General features: G+C 51.7%; 2 protein-coding genes across 3 annotated transcripts; both read left to right on the top strand.

Moving 5' to 3' along the window:
• Nucleotides 1-904: 904 nt before the first annotated feature.
• On the top strand, nt 905-8,300 carry RAD51 (RAD51 recombinase). Of its 2 annotated transcripts, none has more exons than XM_085063452.1 (10): nt 905-1,006; nt 1,945-2,044; nt 2,468-2,605; nt 2,993-3,110; nt 3,652-3,743; nt 4,424-4,518; nt 5,380-5,493; nt 5,818-5,947; nt 7,214-7,335; nt 7,604-8,300. In XM_085063452.1, exons 2-10 carry the CDS (start codon nt 1,958-1,960, stop codon nt 7,725-7,727), a joined length of 1,020 nt encoding a protein of 339 aa, XP_084919578.1. In that variant the 5' UTR covers nt 905-1,006; nt 1,945-1,957; the 3' UTR covers nt 7,728-8,300. The 2 variants fall into 2 exon arrangements, with proteins under 2 accessions (XP_084919578.1, XP_084919579.1); XM_085063453.1 differs by lacking the exon at nt 905-1,006 and adding an exon at nt 1,227-1,361.
• Nucleotides 8,301-17,062: 8,762 nt separating this feature from the next.
• On the top strand, nt 17,063-19,019 carry TBX10 (T-box transcription factor 10). The gene is made up of 8 exons (XM_085063871.1): nt 17,063-17,163; nt 17,574-17,783; nt 17,853-17,954; nt 18,021-18,192; nt 18,283-18,438; nt 18,505-18,572; nt 18,653-18,741; nt 18,796-19,019. The coding sequence occupies exons 1-8, from the start codon at nt 17,063-17,065 to the stop codon at nt 19,017-19,019; spliced, it is 1,122 nt and encodes a 373-aa protein (XP_084919997.1).
• Nucleotides 19,020-19,079: the final 60 nt, after the last annotated feature.

Raw genomic sequence — 19,079 nt, 5'->3', positions numbered from 1 at the left:
AAAGGGAAATGACAGAACAAGAAAATAAAAGGGAAACTAAGAGGAAATAAAGGAAAGGAGAAGCAAAAGAGAGAAAAGGAAAAGAAGGGCAAAAAAAAAAATGGGGAGAGAGAGGAGGAGAAGAAAAAGGGGGGTGTGAAAAACGAGATTCACTATTTTGTTAGGATTTAAAAGTTTAATAAAAGACAATAGGGGACAGAGAAAAAGTACAGTGCTTGGCATTCAGCCAAAAAGCACACCTGGTATTAACAGAGACCCCCCCTTTCACATACCTATGCCTAATGCATATTCATTAGCAATTATGCATATTCTAACTTTTCTCCAAACTAGTTTACATACTCCAGAAACTGTTCAGCCTAGCTCCTCCTTGGATACAACTCAGAGCATGGCCATCCTCTCGGCTGTGGTTTTAATTAGTCCTGTCATCACTCCCAGATTGTGGTTCCTGCAGATCACAGGTGCTGACATGGAATGTCAGTGGCAGGCTCCGTTCGTGGGATGTTATCCGATTCAAGCCGGCAGTTCAAGCATTCTAACTACAAACAAGCATTCTAAACTCTATCAGCTATTTCAATACTGTGTCCAAGCTTAGCTAGCAACAAGAAGAAGGGCATTGGTCATCATTACACAAGTACATTTTCACAGCAAGGCTGCCTTTGTAAAAAAGAATTAAAGTTATACACGCAGTATCCATTTTGCGAAAAGCCAACATGATGATATGTATTTAACACAAAAATACAAAGGAAGACAAGCACGGGGCAGGAAAGGGAACTGGAAAGGAATGTCCCACCCGTTCCCGCTCCGTGCCCGCTCCATGCCCGCTCCGTTCCCGCTCCATGCCCGCTCCCTGCCCGCTCCATGCCCGCTTCGCTCCCGCTCCATGCCCGCCGCGCTTCCCGCGCTCCCCCTGCACGCGCTGCCGGGGGCGGGGCGGCGCCTGCGCGCGCGGGGCTCGCGGGGTCACGTGAGGCGGCGGCGGGAGCGCCCGAACGGCCGAGCGGCCGCGGTGAGAGGGGACGGGAGCGGGAGCGGGAGCGGGAGCGGGACAGGCAGGGCACGGCAGGGCAGGGCGGGGCACGGGGCCGCCGCATCTCTCGGGACTCCCCCGGCGGGCTCCCGCCACCTCCCCGCTGCGGGGCACGGGGCAGCTCCGCCCCGCGGCCCCGCCTGGGGAGAGGCCGCCCTGGGGAGCCTGAGGGGCGTTGGTGGCGGGGAAGGGCGGGCGGGCAGTGGTGGGGCCCTGAGGGGCGCTGAGCGGAGGGCTGGAGTTGAGCAAAGTGAGGGGACACCGCATGGGGAACCCAAGGAATTCCAGGTCGCCGGCGGTGGGCAACTGGGAGTAGCTGGTGGCCGGGCCCCCGGTAAAGCTGGAATCGGGGAATGCCGGAATGGTTTGAGTTGGAAGGGACCTTAAAGCTCATCACGTTCCACCCCCTGCCATGGACAGGGCGCCTGTCACTATCCCAGGTTGCTCCAAGACCCGTCCAACCTGGCCTTGGACACTGCCAGGAATGGGGCAGCCACAGCTTCTCTGTGCCAAGCCCTCAGCACCCTCACAAGGAAGAATTTCTTCCCAGTATTCAATGTAAATGTCTTCTCGGTCAGTTTGAATCCATTCCCCCTTGTCCTGTCACTGTAACATCCAAATTGTGGGTTATGTCCCAAGTGTGTGAATTCCCTTATATCCTCCAGTCTCCTATGACAGTTCCTGCTTCCCATTCTGCTCAGCAATCCCAAGGGTGGTACAGATCCTCTGCAGGGTCTTCCAGCCCTTTCCAAGGTGTTTGTGGCAGTCCTGAGGGCAGGCTCTGGGACACAGCCCAGCCCCAACATCAGGGGCCAATTCACAGGACTTCTCCAGCTTTCATATCTCCACAATTCTGATTCGTGTGACCACATAACTTCTTGCTGAAAGGGAGCACTGAGGTGTCTGGTTCCTTCCAGGTCCCTTGCTGCCATGGCCATGCAGATGCAGCTCGAGGCCAGCGCCGACACGTCGGCAGAGGAGGAGAGCTTTGGGCCACAGCTCATATCCAGGTTGGAGGTAGGTGAGGAGTTAGCTCTGGAGGAAGTTTTCCATCGATCTGCTGGTCTTTTTCCTGGAATGGAATTCTGTAAAGGTTTGGGTTGGAAGGAACCTTAAAAGTTCATCTTGTTCCATCCCCTGCCATGGGCAGAGCACCTTCCACTATCCCAGGTGGCTCCAAGCCCCACCCAACCTGGCCTTAGACACTACCAGGGATCCAGGGGCAGCCACAGTTTCTCCACCAGGGCCTCACCACCTCCACAGGGAAGAATTTCTTATTAATATCCAACCTAAATCTTTTTCTTTAAAAACAAGGTGAATCTGAATACTCTGTTGCTAAATTCTTGGTTGTGTTCTGTTAAAAACAAAACAAAAAAAGCCAAATAGAAATACTGAAAAATACCAACACGTGTCCTTATTTTCCCCCTCTCTCCTTCACAGCAATGTGGCATAAATGCCAATGATGTGAAGAAGCTGGAAGAAGCTGGATTTCACACGGTGGAGGCCGTGGCTTATGCACCAAAAAAGGAGCTGCTGAACATTAAAGGCATCAGTGAAGCCAAAGCTGACAAAATCCTGGTAAGGGTGTTCTGGAACTTTAACCCAACATATTCCACAGGTTTATTTCTGCTGGCTGAAAGCGTTGTGGTGAATTTGGAAGGTCTCCAAAGGGCAGTAAAGGTGATCAGAGTTGTGACATGACTTGTGATGGGAAAAGGCAAAACGCACCAGGACAGGACTGAACTGGACAGGTGGGGGACAAGGGGAGGATATTTCCATAAAACACACAAAAGGGATGTTGGAGCAGAATTTCAGTTCTGTTCAGAGGTACCAACTCATGCAAGGTCTATGAAATGTGCATGGAATGAGACAGGCATCTCTCCACAAGGCAGGAAATATTAATTGCTGGGGGGTTAACCAATTACCTGAATTCTCCTGGCACTGCTCAGTTGGGTTTTCCCTCAGGCTGAGGCAGCCAAACTGGTTCCCATGGGCTTCACCACAGCCACAGAGTTCCACCAGCGACGGTCGGAGATCATCCAGATCACCACTGGCTCCAAAGAGCTCGATAAGCTGCTTCAAGGTCAGCATTTGATTATTTCTCTTTCCTGCTTAACCTCAGTCACTGGGGTGGAGTTTTCCCATGAGTGTGATCCTTGCACACAACCACCAAGGCAAGTCCTGGTTGGATGAAAGACAGCTAGGACTGCTCTTGAATAATTGCTTTTATTTTAAAAGCCACAGAAACAGTTTTTAATCCTTTTAGTCATCAGGCAAGACCCAGAGCTGTCAATTTTTGGATGTTTCCAGTTTATTTATGTCCATGATGTGTTTATAACCAAGTATCACCTTCTCCCCATTCCTCTGGTAATCCAAAATGAGAACAAGTAATTTCAGCTCTTCAGCATCTTCAAAAAACATACCTAGACTTCTTATCCACAGCATGAACAAGCCACAGGATGACAAGCCTCAGTTTTCCCTCCTAGTTTTGAAACTTTCAGACAAATTCAGTGTTCAACTGAGTCTCTGAAAACATAATATTTTATTTGTGGGATAGATACATAGATACCTGTTAGTAACATTTTAATCTTTAATAATAATTATTATTGTCATTTTCCCTTCAGGAGGAATAGAAACCGGGTCCATAACGGAGTTATTTGGGGAATTCCGTACTGGGAAGACGCAGCTGTGTCACACCCTGGCTGTCACATGTCAGGTGGGTGCTTCATCTCATTACAATCTAATATTCAGACACCACAGCCTTGGGATATTTGCTAATTTGGGCACGTTCCTTGACTTTCTAAGTGGTTATTACTGTCTAGAGGTTGCTATGCCATAAAATATTGGAGACTTGGACATCATTTGATCATTTAGTTGACTCCCTTAACCTCCTAGCTCAAAGCTGAGCACCTGTCATCCTGTGTAGAATCGTGGAATCCTGGAATGGTTTGGGTTGGAAGGGAACTTAAAGCCAATCCTGTTCCATGGGCAGGGACACCTTCCACTATCCCAGGTTGCTCCAAGCCCCATCCAACCTGACTTTGGCCAGTGCTGCCAGGGATCCAGGGGAAGCCACAGCTTCTCTGGGCACCCTGTGCCAGCACCTCACCACCCTCACAGGGTAGAATTTCTTCCCAATATCCCATCTATCCCTGCCCTGTGTCAGTGAGAAGCCATTCCCCCTTGTCCTGGCACTCCAGGGTGATGGGTGCTACAAAAGGAAGATGTCAGAGATGGGGACAAGGAATCTTTCCTCTCAATTTTCCAGCTAAATAGGACTTCAGTCACAATAACTTGCAATATTATCTATTGTATGACCTTGGTGAGGGCATATGGCAATATCTGCTGTATTTATGGATGCTTTAATCCCTGTTCATTCCTTTCCTTCTCCTTTAGCTCCCCATAGACCGTGGGGGCGGCGAGGGAAAAGCCATGTACATTGACACGGAGGGGACCTTCCGTCCAGAGCGGCTCCTGGCTGTGGCTGAAAGGTTTGTGAGTGGAAGACAGGAATAGATAGATTCAGAACTCAGTTGGAAAACGTTTCCCACAGGGCCAGGAGGTTGATTTGGCAGGTGTTCCCTTTGGAAACCTCTGGTGTTGCCGTTCCTCTCCTGTCTCTGCCACTCTCTCCCCACAGCTCTCATGTCATTGTCCCTGGGCACGAGGTGATTTCCCTCTCATTTCCTGCTGGAAGGGACTGGAAGCTTCCCAAGCAGATGGGGACAGGGCTGGCTGGATGCCGTTAGCTCTTTCTGAAGGGAATTTGATCTAATCCTGCTGGCTTGCCCTGCAGCAAGGACTGCTCCCATGTTCCCTTTCACCAGGGAATATTTGGTAGCCAAGCAAAGGAGAGGAAGTGAAATGATGTTTGCAGCAGGCACAGGTGTGTCTGTGCTGGCCGTGTACAGAGTGTCCTTGGAATCATGGAATTGTTCAGGTTGGAGAAGCCCTCTGAGATCACAGTGCCCAACTGTTCCCAAGTGCTGCCAAGGCCACCGCTGTCCCATGTGCCCAAGTGTCACATCCGCACGGCTTTAAATCCCTCCAGGGATGGGGCCTCCCCCACTGCCTTGGGCAGCTGTGCCAGGGATGGACAGCCTTTCCACTAAGAGGCTTCCCAATATCCAGCCCAAACCTCACTTGGTATCATGTGAGGCCATTTACTCTTATCCACTAGAAATGGTTCCAATCATTCCATTCTCTATCACCATGTGTTGCATTTTTTCTGTCTGTTTTTAACTCTTTCAGGGATGTGAGTTTTTTCCAGTCTTTTGGCAAAGCTCCTGGCTAACTCCTATGAATGAAGTTTTCACTCAAGGTTCATCCCTTTCTTTTCCCTGATTTTGCAGGTATGGCCTGTCTGGCAGCGATGTCCTGGACAATGTGGCCTATGCCCGGGGCTTTAACACTGACCACCAGACCCAGCTGCTGTACCAGGCCTCAGCCATGATGGCTGAGTCACGGTAATTACACTAATTTAATGGATTTTGTTCCCACGTGGGATCAGCCTTTGGCTTCTCCAGGGAGCCAGCTTGTTCTGTCGGCAGTCAGGTGTCAGCAGCACCTCTTGCTGCTGGAATTCTGGGTGCCAGCACTGGCTCCAGCTGATGTGGCCATACAAACACAGGGAATCCGTGCTTCCTCAGTGCCAGCCTGAGGAGCAACTCGGAAGCTCGGTTTAGAATTGTGTTCAGAAATAGCGCTGATGATTTCCAAACTCCCAGGAGAGCTGTGCAGGGAGCTTGGGATTGGAAGGGAGACTGACAGCCCTGCCTGCTCTTTCCCAGGTATGCACTGCTGATCGTGGACAGTGCCACGGCCCTGTACCGCACGGATTACTCGGGAAGGGGGGAGCTCTCTGCCAGGCAGATGCACCTGGCCAGGTTCCTGCGGATGCTGCTGCGCCTGGCCGACGAGGTGAGCATCGACTGGGCTTTATGTCATGCTGGCCAAATGCCAGGCACCCACAAAAGCTGACTGCTCCCCCTCCTCTGCAACTGGACAGAGGAGAGAAAATTTAATGAAGGGTTCATGAGTTGAGGTAAGGACTGGGAGGAGACACTCATCAACCATCAAGGGAAAAACAGGCTCAGCTTAGAGATTTAAAGTGAATTTATGACTAACAAAATCCGAGCAGGATAATGAGAAGTAAAATAAGCTCTTCCCCCCCCACAACCCCTCCCTGCTTCCTTGCTCTGCGTCTTACCCCAGTGATGCAGTGAGATGGGAATGGGTGTTATGGTCAGTTTATCCATCAAGGCTTCTCCCGCTGCTGAGGGAGAGGAGTCCTTCCCCTGCTGCACTGTGGGGTCCCTCCCACAGGAGACAGTTCCAACATTGCTCCATCTCATGAGCAGCAGCCCCCTGTGAACTCTGCTGCAGTGTGAGTCCATCCCACAGGCAGCAGCACCCCTCAGACTGCTGCAGTGTGGGTCACTCTTCCATGGGGTGCAGTCTTCCAAGGACAGGCTGCTCCAGACTGGGCTCCTCTCCCCATGGGCCTCCCACGGGCTCACAGCCTCCTTCAGGCATCCACCCACTCCAGCGTGGGGCTCCTCCACAGGCTGTGGGGAGATCTTTGGATCCCTGTGGATCTCCAGGGGTTGCAGGGGCACAGCTGCCTCACCACTGTCTCACCACAGCCTGCAGAGGAATCTTGGCTCCAGCACCTGGAGCACCTCCTGCCCTTCCTTCTTCACTGACCTTGGTGTCTTCATGTTCTCCTCACATGTTCTCACTCCTGCTCTTCTCTAGCTGGAATTAAAACTGCAACACTACCTTTGTTTTGATTTCTTCTTCAATATGTTATCACAGAGGTGTTACCACCATCTCTAATTGGCCCAGCCTTGGCTAGCAGCATGCCCATCTTGGAGCCATCCCAGGACTGGCTTTGCCAGACACGATGGAAGCTTCCAGCAGCTTCTTACAGAAGCCACCTCTGTGCACCCCCACTACCAAAAACCAGGCCCTGCAAACCTGATAAAATTGCCAAAGTAAAACTCATAGGTTTTCTTACAAACCCCGGCAATTTGGTCCCAAAGGCTTTGTCTCCATCTCTGCTCCCGTTGGTTTGGAGGGGCTGGATCCTGCAGTTATGGACACCAGGAGTGCCCCTGTGTACTTTTCCCTGCTTTTCTGTTCTAGTGGGGGAAAATAACTGGGTTTTGGTTGTTTCCCCTGCAGTTTGGCGTTGCTGTTGTCATCACAAACCAGGTGGTAGCACAGGTAGACGGAGCTGCCATGTTTGCTGCAGATCCCAAAAAACCCATCGGAGGCAATATCATCGCTCATGCTTCCACCACCAGGTGAGACAAGTGATGGTCATATCCCAGGAGCCTGGGTTTGGAATGTGTTATGGGATTGGCTGAGTAGCTTTTACTTCAGGGGTTTCCATAGTCAGTCCACGGCAGGCCCAGCCTGTGCTTCAGCTTAGTGCTACTCTGAGCTTTCAGTCTGCAGGGCAGTGAACATCTTGGGAAGTTCTTACAGCTCTATTTAATGCTTTATGGATTAGGATGATTTTCTGGGAGTATGCTGTCCCTCCTGACCTGTTTCTTTCCCTCTCCCTGTCAGGCTGTACCTGCGGAAAGGCCGAGGGGAGACCAGGATCTGTAAAATCTATGACTCTCCGTGTCTTCCTGAGGCTGAAGCCATGTTTGCTATCAATGCTGATGGAGTGGGAGATGCTAAAGACTGAAAACTCCATTTTTTCCCTTGAATCCCAAGACTGTGTCCATAAGAGGCTCCTTTCTTGATGGCACCTTAGGGATACTCCCTCCCCAAGGCAGCAGGCAGAGGAAGCTGTGGTGTGTCAGCCTGGGAACTGTCAGGACACACGGAGCACAGCTGGAGCTGTTGGGAAGAGATCTCCCTCTGGGCTGCAGTCACAGATTAGGTCAGTGTAGCAACATTCCTTGGCAACATTCCCAGAGACCATACCCTGCTCTTCTGTTTTCCTGGATCCCACCATGGACACAGTGAAGTAGAATTGCGGTGGCCACAGTTGGGAACTTGGTGAATTGGAAGCCAAGTTGAAGGGTTTGCCCACTAAGTGGTGATTTCTAAACAAAGCAGAGTGGTATTCCACACAAGGGATTTGGGATTGGTGATGCTCCCAATCCATGATCTTTCTGTTCATTTTCTTTTGGATGCTGCAACCTGCTGGGCTGGGGGAGCTGTTCCTTTAAATTTTTATTTAATTTTCGGTATTTCATCAACTCTCTGTGGAAATCTGCTTTTAATAAAAAGGTCCATAAGGATATCGATGACATCCCTAGTTCCTGGGATTCACAGGTGTGTTTTCAGAGCAAGGATTGGTTTGGCTGGCAGAAGCTGCACCAATCTCCCAGGAATCTCAGTCTGGGTGTGTCTTTTCTCCCCATTCTCCTTGGTTTGGGGGTGCAGTGCAGCCTTGCCCTGCAGATCTCCTAATAGAGTTCTGGGGGTTAAAAGGGTTCTTTGATATTCTGCAATATTTCTCTAGAACTCGATTAAAAGGAATGATAATGTGGTGATGTGATTTAAATTGGTTCATTTGCATTGGTTAATTAAAGCAAATGATTGAGAAGGGGTTTGAGCAGCCCTTGGTTGGAGCTGGCAGCTCCTTATTTTCTCCTCATTCTTTTAACTTCTGTTAATATTTCTCAAGCAATTCCTGCAATTAAGGTATACAGTGAGGAGAACAGCATTCCTGCCCTGCTGCATTGGGAAATCCAAGTCCAATTCCTTTGAGAGGTTGAGGGGATGGGGAGCTGAGCCTCAGGCTGGGATTTGGCAATGGGAATTTGGTGAGGAGGGGAGAGGGAAGATCCCCCCAAACTGGTTAAAGCAAATTCTGCTGGGTTTGGGTGCCCCCACTCCCAAAAAATGATCCTGGTTAAAGGGGACTGCAAGCAGCAGGATGTGCTGGAATCCCAAACCCTGGTCAGGGATGCTGGGCAGTGCCAGGGACACAGGGACACTACAGAGGGGCTGTGCTGGCACCCCCAAATTCCAGCCAGGAATGCTGGGCACTGCCAGCTCTTTGGGCCACTGCCTGATCCAGAGAGCTTTCCCATTTTCTGTCATGCTCAGCTCCTGGCATTTCATTAGAGCCCCAGAGGCTGAAAATCCCATGGGAGCAGTTGGAATCCCAGCTGATCACACAGAATGCAGTCCAGGATTGGAAAGGAGCTGTTCCACAGATTTATTTTTCCCAATGCATTTTTAATTTAGAGCAGAACACTGCCTGCCCCCCCCCAGCCTCCTGTAGCCCGACCCCATATCCTTTATTTTTGGGGTTTCTCCATGAGAATTATCTGCCTACACTGGATAAAAAGGTGCTTGGGGCCCCAGAAACCTCGGGAATTGCCTCTGTCGCCATTTGCTCTCTCAGAGCAGGGTGTGGGTAGGTGAGCTCTGCCTGCATTCCCCAGGTGAAGTGCTGGGACTTTAGCCTCCCCTCCTGCCTCCCTCTACACCTGTTTTCTCTCCCTGTATTCCCCTTCCTGCTCCCTCTTTCCCCTCCTTCCCCCTCCCCCCTCCTCTCCCCCCAAACCCAACACCCCACACTCCTTCCTCTCCTGTCCCTACCCTGCTACTCCCTTTTGTTCCCCCTCTTCTCCTCCTCTGTCCACCCTCCCTTTCCCCCCACCTGGCATTTCCCCTCCCACTTCCCTCTCCCTACCCCTCATCCCCTGCTATTCCTCCTCTCCCCCTGCCCCTCTCCCTCTTTCCCCCGCAGCCATGGGGCTCAGAGCACCAGAACTTCTGATTGCTCACTGTGGGGTTTTATCCATAAAAAATGAGAGGTGGCACCACATAAAACAGCTCTTTTTCAACATTTCTTCCCCTACTTCCATACATAGAAAGGATGCCCATTTTTTCTTACTGCATTCTTTGCTAATTTTAGCAGAACCATTTTCATTCCAGGCCCCACTTGTGAGTTATTCAATCCTTTGCCATTGGACTTTGGACAAAGGAAGAGAAGGATCTGTTCCACACAGGTGTCAACCCCAGCCTGGGCCAAGCAAGCTGCCTCACTTTCCCCCATTCTGGATTCTGGCTCTAATCCAGTCTGTTTTCCTTTATTTTCTACATCTAGAAAAAGGAAATTGTCCTGGTCAGGGTGTAAGACCTTAAACTGCACATTGATCTGGGGGGCTGTGACTGGGATTCCAGCAGGGAATTCATTGTTTTCCAAAGAAAAACTATTCCAGGGAGCACCACTGTAAAGTTGGGAGCTGCTACTTCACCACATGGTGTCAGCAAAACAGAGAAAACACAAAATGTGTATCTAAAAAGAAGATAAAATTATTCCTCCTGCTTTTAGTCGGACCAGGGCTAATTCTGCCCTGGAATGACAAGGAACTTCCACCTCAGACCCCTGGAGAGCCCTCAAAAAGCCAAAGTGCTGCAGGGAGGGAAGGAATAAAAGCCACCTCTGCCTCACCTGCTGGGGACAGCACAGGGACTGGGAATGTGTCCAGAGGCAAAAGCACTTTCCCAGGCCAGAGGGGCTTTCCTAAATCAGCACCTCTGGGGAGCAAAGGGCTGTGGAAGAAATGGAGTGGGAAATTACAATAATAATAATCATAATGTTAAAAAAGGGAGCAACAATAATTCCAAGGGAGCAGGAGGGATGCTGAGCTTTAAACAGCGTTGGAGTGAGGCAGCAGCTCCTGGGATTTCTAAAGCACAGCTCCAGGTCTGGGATTACAGGAGCAGTGCAAACTCCCTCTGTTCAGTCCCTGGATTTGCCTCCTGCCTGCACTCGGAACCTCAGGCATGTTTGGGTGCAAGTGCTCCAGTGCTGCTGCCTCGAGGGATTGGGAAAATGGGCATTAAACCTCTTCCCACAGGGCTGGCTCTGAGCTCTGGCTGGGGAAAGCATTTGGCACCCCTGGCATTTCAATAAAACCAGTTTCCATCATTTTGAAGATATACTGAACAAATCTAGGGCAGATAAATAAACATTTCTGCATAAGAACAGCCCCAGGGAAAACACAATTATTCCTATGTCTGGTCAAACAAACCAGCAGCCAGTTTTAAGGGAGAGACTCCAGACTCTTGTCTCCCTCTCTGGCTGTAAAACACTTGCAGAAGCTTTGGAGTTCATATAAGCTTGTCAGGATTTGGATGCTTCATTTAAATTCCATTTGTATAATAAAGAATTGGAAGTGTCCTAAAGGCACCTCCACTCAGTTTTAAGCCCTCTACTTCCTATGAATTTGGATGTTCTTTTGTTAGGAACACCCCACCTCTGCTTCTTTGGCTGTCTCCATGTGGGAGATAAAATAAATGTGGACAAAAGTTTGGAATGCAGCTCCCAAGTCAAGTTCCCTGCTAGGAAATTACTCCAGCTCTAGGAAGCTACCGTGGTCAATCAGAGGAACATCTTGAAAAGAAATGCACATCCAGCAGCAGCCAAAACAATCCCATTTCTGATTTTACCTGGTCTCCAGGTGCTCTGCTGGAGCTCCCAACAGTTGGTTGGGATTCCCAGACAAGTCCAGGCAGCACTATGGAAGGTACTCACAATGCCCATGAAGGTAAGGGGTCGCTTTTGGACGTGTTCTTTGCTGCAGAATCGGAAAACAAGAGTTTAGATAGGCTCTATAATCCCTTCCAAATTAAACTCCGCTCCACAAACATCCTCCCGCTGCATCAGCGCCTCCCAGGCGCTCCCACAGGGCGGCAGCACTGAGAAGGAAAAGGGGGGAACCACCGGACTGAGCATGCGCGGTGCAGTGCGACCATGGGACTTGGACTTTCGTTTCGCCTACTGCGCATGCGCGACCACCTCTAGCTGCAGTACCCCTCCCTGCCCAGCAGAGGACATCATCGAGGGCTGATGCCATGGCGCATGCGTGGTCCTCTGTGTGCAGTACCACGTTCCGCCCGCAGGCGGCGCCAGCGCGGCACCACCACCCCTGGCGCTGATTGCCGGGAGGAGCGCTCGTCACACCTGGGAGCACGGGCGATTTTGGGCATTCCAGAGGGAAACACCGCACCAGGATAAACCATACATCAACTGCAAGACTTCTCCCTGCTGCTCCTTCAGCCATTCGTACATAGAAGTCCACAATTTTCCCAGTAACTGCTGGAAAAATGAAAATATCCCTTGTCTTTTGAGTGCTCTCAGTCCTGTCTTAGGACCTGAGGAATAAAATCTGCTCCCCATGTCTCAGGAAAAGCTTTTCTAGGTGAAAGCACTAGGAATAAAGCTGGGCTTTGTCTCACCTCACTGTGCTTCAGATGTGATGCTTCGTTTGGATATATAAGATAAATTCAGGCTCCGTCTCGCCACTTACCAGGGAGAGATCAGCAGCTCCTAAAATCCCACTCTGTGACAGATCGAATAAATAAACATTGATTTTTCTCCTGGATAACATTAATCATGGCTTGACAGAGTTACACCAGAGAGGAAACCGAGAGCAGGCACCTCAGGCTCCTGACAAACAGATCCAAACCTAAAAACCATCATTATTGGATCAGCCTCGGCTGAAGGGCTGAGTTTCATCCCCAGAACCCGACATCCTGTCTCAGATGTCCCAGGAGCGATGTGTCTGCTCTCCTGGTGCCATAATGAGGATTTGGAGCTGCTTTTCATCACCACGTGGAGATGCCAGGGGCAAAGCAGTAGCTGGGACAGCGCTGGAGATGTTAGAGGTAATGAAAATCGAGCGGTTTGGGGGATGAGTCCTCCCTGGAGGCAGCATCCACCTGCCCAGATCTGGAAATCTGCCCCTGTCAGAGAACTGACCTCGACTTCTTGATTAATCCGAGTTCAGCCTCACTTTTTCTTATTCAACAAACAATCTTGGCTTGGTGTGAAGGATCCGAGACATGGAATGGAAATGAATTCCATTAAAAAGTGTGGATTAGATTTCATCCCTGCTGAGAGGCAGCTGCTTGGTCTGCGCTCTGTGTGGAATAACAAGTGGAATATTAATCCTTGTCCTCCTGGGATAAAGGATCTCCATTGTGGCACCTTTCTTACTCAAATTCCATACAATCTTTGTGTAAGGCAGTAGAGGACCCTCTAGGAATCACCAAGAGCAGTCCATCCAGCCTGGCCTGGGACACTTCCAGGGATCCAGGGGCAGCCACAGCTGCTCTGGGCTTCACCAGCCTCATAGGGAAGGATTTTGTCCCTCTATCCAATGCAAACTTACCTTTGGCTCCTCTTTCCTCCCTGGTGCAGACAAAGCAGGTTTTCATATCCTGGGATATCTCAGGTAGAATGAGATGGATCAACGTGGCTCAAGGTAGCCCAGAAGAGGATGTGCCATGTCCAAATGAGACTCACGTGTGGCCACAGAGAATCCTGGAAAGATTTGGAGTTGGTGGCTTTGGAAGCAGCTCCTGATGAAGAGTCCTGCACTGATAAATAAACCAAATTAGTTAAATTAACTCAATTAGTTTCAGAAAGTTAAATATGAATTTGAGGATTGATTTCCTAATTCTTTATATATATATTTAATTTTATACACTTATATATATATATAAAATTATCTCTAAAGAATTGTAATATATACTTTCATTTTAACATATAAAGAAAATGTTTATATATAATTTCTTTATATATATAAAGCATTTTTTCTTGGAAATGCATAATTATGTATCTACAAATTTATCTATTGGAATACATAATTGATCTCTTGGCATCAGAGGGAATTTTAAAAACTGATGTAGGAAATCAAGATTCAGGGTTTGTGAGACAGCCCAAGATTTGGAGAAGTGTTGCAACTGCTAACTGCAATGAAGGGAAAACCCTTCAGGAACTCTCCTGCTGCAAATTACTTTTACACTTCCTGGTGACAATTATGAGCTGAATTTAAGTCCTTGAGGCTCAAATCGACCCTTCAGCCTTTGCCTGGAGTGTGCCTGCTCTGAACAAATCCCACATTTCCCACTGTGTCACCCTGCCACCCTTCACCACCAGGCAGCAAGTGGAGAAATCCATGCCCTTTTTCCATAAAAAAGTGTTTAAAATAGATCAGATGCGTCAAAGCCCCCAAACACATTGTTGTCTCCATCAGGGGAACCTGTGGTGACTCATTCGAAGCCTGCAAGGAGAGAGGATGAGTCCTGGGCTGAGATGAGTCAAATCCTCAATCCGGGAAGCAGGAATGATCAGAAAACTGCAGCTGGGATGGAAAATCAACCTCGCCTGGATGGAAAGAGACACAGACTGGAGAGAAGATCGTGGGGGAGGTCTGGACAACATCAAGAGTTTCGGAGGCATCGAACGAGTTGAGTGCATCTGAATGCAATACACAGAATTATGAATCCTGGAATGGGTTGGGTCAGAAGGGATCCTAAAGCTGGTCTTGTTCCAACCCCCTGCCATAGGCAGAGACACCTTCCACTATCCCAGGCTGCTCCAAGCCCTGTCCAGCCTGGCCTTGGTCACCTGTGCCAGGGTCAGGTAAGTTGTGGATGCCCCATCCCTGGAAGGGATGACATTTTGCAGGGTGGGGAGGGAGAGGTTCTTATCTAAGGACAAACAAATACGGTGACATCATGCCTAAATTTGCCACATTAATTATTGTTGCATTAAATTGACAATAGACACCACTGAAGTGATTTCCAATCAATTTGGGTCAATTAAAATGAGAGCAGCATTCCTAATTGCAAGTTCATCCACGTGCAGCTTCAAGGGAAAACCACCCCCTCCTCCTAATCTGATTTATGACTGCCTCCATCCAGCAAAAAATTCAAAATCACCTAAAATTTCACCCTCTAGTTAATGGCAGCTTGAGCTGAGATATTCACAGGTCCTTGAGCTGAAGTCCACAAGCTCCATCAGTCTTGCCAAAACCAGGAACTTTTTCCTGTTCCATCCGCTAACGTGGCTGGAAAATTTTAAGTTTTACACCTTCCCCACATGAGCAGTTGCCAAAGGGTCTCTGAAAACAGAATGAGCCTTCCTCTGAGGCCCTGGGATCCATCCCGAGGTTTCTTTCTGGGGTTTTAGGGATGGGATCCCCACGGCACATTGGAATGGATGCCCACAGAGCTGGAGCGATGCTGCTTTGGTACAAAATGGTGTCAGGAGGAGTGAAACCAAATCAAGGGGGTTTGTTGAAGACTTGAATTTGAACAATTTTTTAAAATTGTTCTCTATTTCTAGATTACCCTTTAATTATATACATTTAAATAATGTATTTTTTTTATTTATTATATATGGGAGGGGGGGAAACATTATGTAATGGACCTATTTAAGGAAATTATTGCTTTATATTTGCAATTATCAATTTTCTTTCATATTAAACACTCCCTAGAGCAGATCATAGAACCTGAAATTGTTTGGATTGGAAAGGACCTTAAAGACCATCCAGTCCCACCTCCTGCCATGAGCAGGGACACCTTGGACCAAGTCCTCAAAGCTCTGGCCAACCCAGCCTTGGACACTTCCAGGATATAACTTTACCTGCTAAAATTCTCTTCCTCTTTTATCAATTGGGGTTTAAAAAAATAAAGAAAAAATTAAAAATTAATAGATAAAATAAACAGACAACTGCTGCTCCTGTTGCCCTCTCTGACCTGACAAATATGCGCATTTCTGGTTGAGAAATGAGCGTTACTGCTTCCTCCCTTCTCGCTTCCGCGGTTCGCTATTCCCTGCGAAACAGGGTCAATTCTTCTCCCCTCACCAGCCCCCAAGCAGCTTTTACTTCCCCATTCCAGCTGAGTCAGAGGCTCATTGCAGGGAGTCATCTGACCGTCTGCCAACGCTTCTCCTGCTTCATCTTGGTGGCCACAACCTCCAGAGCTCTCTCCAGCCTGTCCAGCTGTCTGGGGCAATAGTTACCCATGGGAAAGACTCACTGTTCTCCCTTTTTGAAGCTTTTCTGGTTCCTATCTGCCTGTTTGGGGCCAAAAAGGTTCATTTCAAAAAGCCATTTTGTATCATGTGCTTCAAAATGGCTTCAGCAGACCCACCTGCAGTCATCTACACCGGCCAGAGAATCCCAGAATGGCTTGGGTTGGAAGGGACCTTAAAGCTCATCCAGCTCCACCGAGGAGATCCAGGGGCTGTGGGAGAGCCCTGGCAGGTCTGATCCAGCCCGGAGCTGAGCTCCCTCCATCCTCCTGCCCGCTGTCAGCTCTGCCTCTCACACCTCCTCATCTGGCGCTCGATACCAGCCCTGCAGCCACAGCCCGGCTGACAGCAGGAGATGGATGGTGCCGAGCCAGCTCCACGGGGCATGGACACGTGGGGGATGTGGGGGGAACTCGGGAAGGTGGTTCCTCCCTGCTTCACATCAGTCCTGGCCTGGTCCCAAATGCTGGAGCTGCCCGTGCCACCCCCTTGTCCACCCTGCAGTGCCTGGGGACACAGGATCCCCTCTGTGCCACGAGGGACACAGGAAGGATCCAAGTGCCAAAACCAAGGCAGGTGGGAAGGCTGAGTCCCAGATGGGAGAAAATATCCAGCTCTGTTCAAGAGCAGGGAGGGAGTTCAGGCCAGTGCCACCATCACTGGGGCACCAACAGGTACAGAAAGCCACCAGCATCCCCAGGAGGGCATCCCCTGGTCCTCCCCACCCTTCCCCCGAGCCTCAGCATCCCTCATCCCACCGGAATACACTCCATGGAGTGCTTTGAGACAGTCCATGGCCTCTGTGCAGTCCATGCAGTCCATGGCCTCTGTGCAGTGGGGGGCTCTGGAGTAACCCCCCTGCTTTTCCCCATAATGCCCCACCCCAGTGTCCATCACCTCCTGCAAATATCCCTCAGCCCCACGGCACCGGCTTGTCCCCATCCATCTCCTGCTGTCACCAGTGAGGGGCACGGGGGGTCCCAGGCACCAGGGCAGACAGGACCCACCGAGGAGTGGGCTATGGGGAGGGGGCAGCTCATTTCTCCCCCAGGAGCTGCAGAGGCTCTGCCAGAGCAGTGTCTCCTTGCCCATGCCTCACCACCTCACCGTGATTTTCAATATTGGGTGGTGACAGCCACGGACCAGGGGGCTTTGCCTGGGGCAGCCCCCACCTCCCCCCGCCCGGACATGCGATAAGAAGGGACAAGGAGACCCCAGGAAAGATGTCCCTGCCCAGCCCGGGGCATCCCAAGCCCTGTTTGGGGACCAGTGGTGGTCCCAGCAGTGCCACCGCTCGCCTCCCGTCCATCATCACCGTGTCAAGGTGCGAAGGCAAGCCAGGGAAGGGGGCTGTGCTCCAAGCCTCCAAGGACCACCTCAGCTCCAGCCCCCGCCTCCCCAGCCCCGAGCTGGGGCATAAAACCCCTGGCAGACTGCAGGGACTCTGTAGAGCCGGCGCTGCACTGGGAGGGAGATTCCGCAGCGTCCCACTGCCACCATGCCAGGGGACGGAGCCACGGACACCTCCTGCCCTCCCACCACACCCATGGCAGGTAAAACTCACCCATGATAACACCCCCTGCACCCATCAGTGGGGTCCTGCTGCGTTTTGGGATGTGGCTGGGAAGGGGATAAAACCCCACCGTGGTGGGGGACAGGACACCCCGATTCTGCCACCATCTCCACGGAGGGAGGGTGTGACGGGGTGGCCACACATGGGGTCTGCTCCCCCAGACCAACACCCCTGCACGCCCCTGCAGCCTTCCTGGGGGGCCCTGCTGAGGGATCTCCCTGCGCCCCTGGCCTCGGGTGGGCTGGCGAGGGGCTGGGGGCTGGCGGCAAGAACCGGCGCGTGTGCCACGCCGCGGCACGCCTGGAGATGGGCAGCCTCTGGGAGGAGTTCAACCGCCTGGGCACCGAGATGATCGTCACCAAGGCAGGCAGGTGGGTACCGCAGTGGCCCGGGGGCTGCCGGGCTGAGGGCACCCCCTTGCCACTCCCCTCTCCCTGCAGGAGGATGTTCCCCACCTTTCAGGTGAAGCTGTCGGGGTTGGATCCGTTGGCTGACTATGTCCTGCTCATGGATTTCATCCCGCTGGATGACAAGAGATACAGGTGGGGAGGGGGCAATGGGGGCAGAGGGTCAGATCTGAGGGTGCTGAGCCCCTCCCCTCCCTGCAGATATGCCTTCCACAGCTCCTCCTGGCTGGCGGCGGGCCGCGCCGAGCCAGCAGCTCCCGGCCGCGTCCACTTCCACCCCGACTCCCCGGCCAAGGGCGCCCAGTGGATGCGGCAGATCGTGTCCTTCGACAAGCTCAAGCTGACCAACAACCTCCTGGATGACAATGGCCACGTGAGGACCCTGCTGCGGGGTGGGTGACGGAGGGGACACAGCGCATCCCTGCCCGGGGGTGTCCTGCCACCTCCTGTTTGCCACCCCCAGATCATCCTCAACTCCATGCACCGCTACCAGCCCCGCTTCCACGTCGTCCTCGTGGACCCACGGCGCGACAGCGAACGCTTCGCCCACCAGAACTTCAAGTCCTTCAGCTTCCCCGAGACCCAGTTCATGGCAGTGACAGCCTACCAGAACCACCGGGTGAGCACCGGCTGGGGGGACATCGGGGCACCCCCAGGGACTCCCTGACCCTGCTCCCCTCCACAGATCACCCAGCTGAAGATCGCCAGCAACCCTTTTGCCAAGGGATTTCGGGATGGCGACCCTGAGCCGTGGTAAGAGACCCCCAGCTGCCATCCCCAAACCAGGGCAAGGAGGTCGAGCCACCCCCTGAGCCATGCCCCCTCTCTTGCAGGTGTGGGGTGCCGGCAGGGTCCCTGCTGGGGGCGATGCCCCGTGCCCGGGGCACCCCGCTGCCCCCTCGCCCCGAGAAGCAGGAGAAAGGTAGGGGGGCTGCGGGGGGGGCTGAGTCCTTGCTGCTGCCTCTCCCCCCTGCAGGGGCTCCACGCAGCCGTGGGGCTCTGGTTGCTGCCCCCCAACAACCAGCGGCACCCCCCAATTTCGCCGAGCTCCCCGTGCCCACCTTCCAGCCCCTCACTTGCCCCACTGGTGTCTATGTTGGGGCCAAACCCCGCACCCTGCCCTACCCCCTGCCTGCCTTCCCCCCGCTCAGCACCTACAGCTCTGCCACAGCCCCCACCTTTGGCTACAGCCAGCAGTGATGGGGACATCCCCAAGCCCCCCCCAGGACCGCCTACCCAAGCAATGCCAACGCAGAGCTG

Source organism: Lichenostomus cassidix, chromosome 5, assembly GCF_008360975.1.
Source record: "Lichenostomus cassidix isolate B80296 chromosome 5, HeHo_3.0, whole genome shotgun sequence".
NCBI classification, from domain to species: Eukaryota; Metazoa; Chordata; class Aves; order Passeriformes; family Meliphagidae; genus Lichenostomus; species Lichenostomus cassidix.
Note: the sequence above shows the minus strand (reverse complement) of the source record. Positions and strands in the feature narration are given on the sequence as shown.

Bases quoted from the DNA above. Each gene is read 5' to 3' on its own strand.
- TBX10 (XM_085063871.1), top strand. From the start codon at position 17,063: ATGTCCCTGCCCAGCCCGGGGCATCCCAAGCCCTGTTTGGGGACCAGT. The intron at 18,439-18,504 runs GTGAGCACCGGC...TCCCCTCCACAG, and splicing joins CAGCCTACCAGAACCACCGG to ATCACCCAGCTGAAGATCGC. The intron at 18,573-18,652 runs GTAAGAGACCCC...CCTCTCTTGCAG, and splicing joins GATGGCGACCCTGAGCCGTG to GTGTGGGGTGCCGGCAGGGT.
- RAD51 (XM_085063452.1), top strand. From the start codon at position 1,958: ATGGCCATGCAGATGCAGCTCGAGGCCAGCGCCGACACGTCGGCAGAG. The intron at 2,045-2,467 runs GTAGGTGAGGAG...TCTCCTTCACAG, and splicing joins AGCTCATATCCAGGTTGGAG to CAATGTGGCATAAATGCCAA. The intron at 7,336-7,603 runs GTGAGACAAGTG...TCTCCCTGTCAG, and splicing joins GCTCATGCTTCCACCACCAG to GCTGTACCTGCGGAAAGGCC.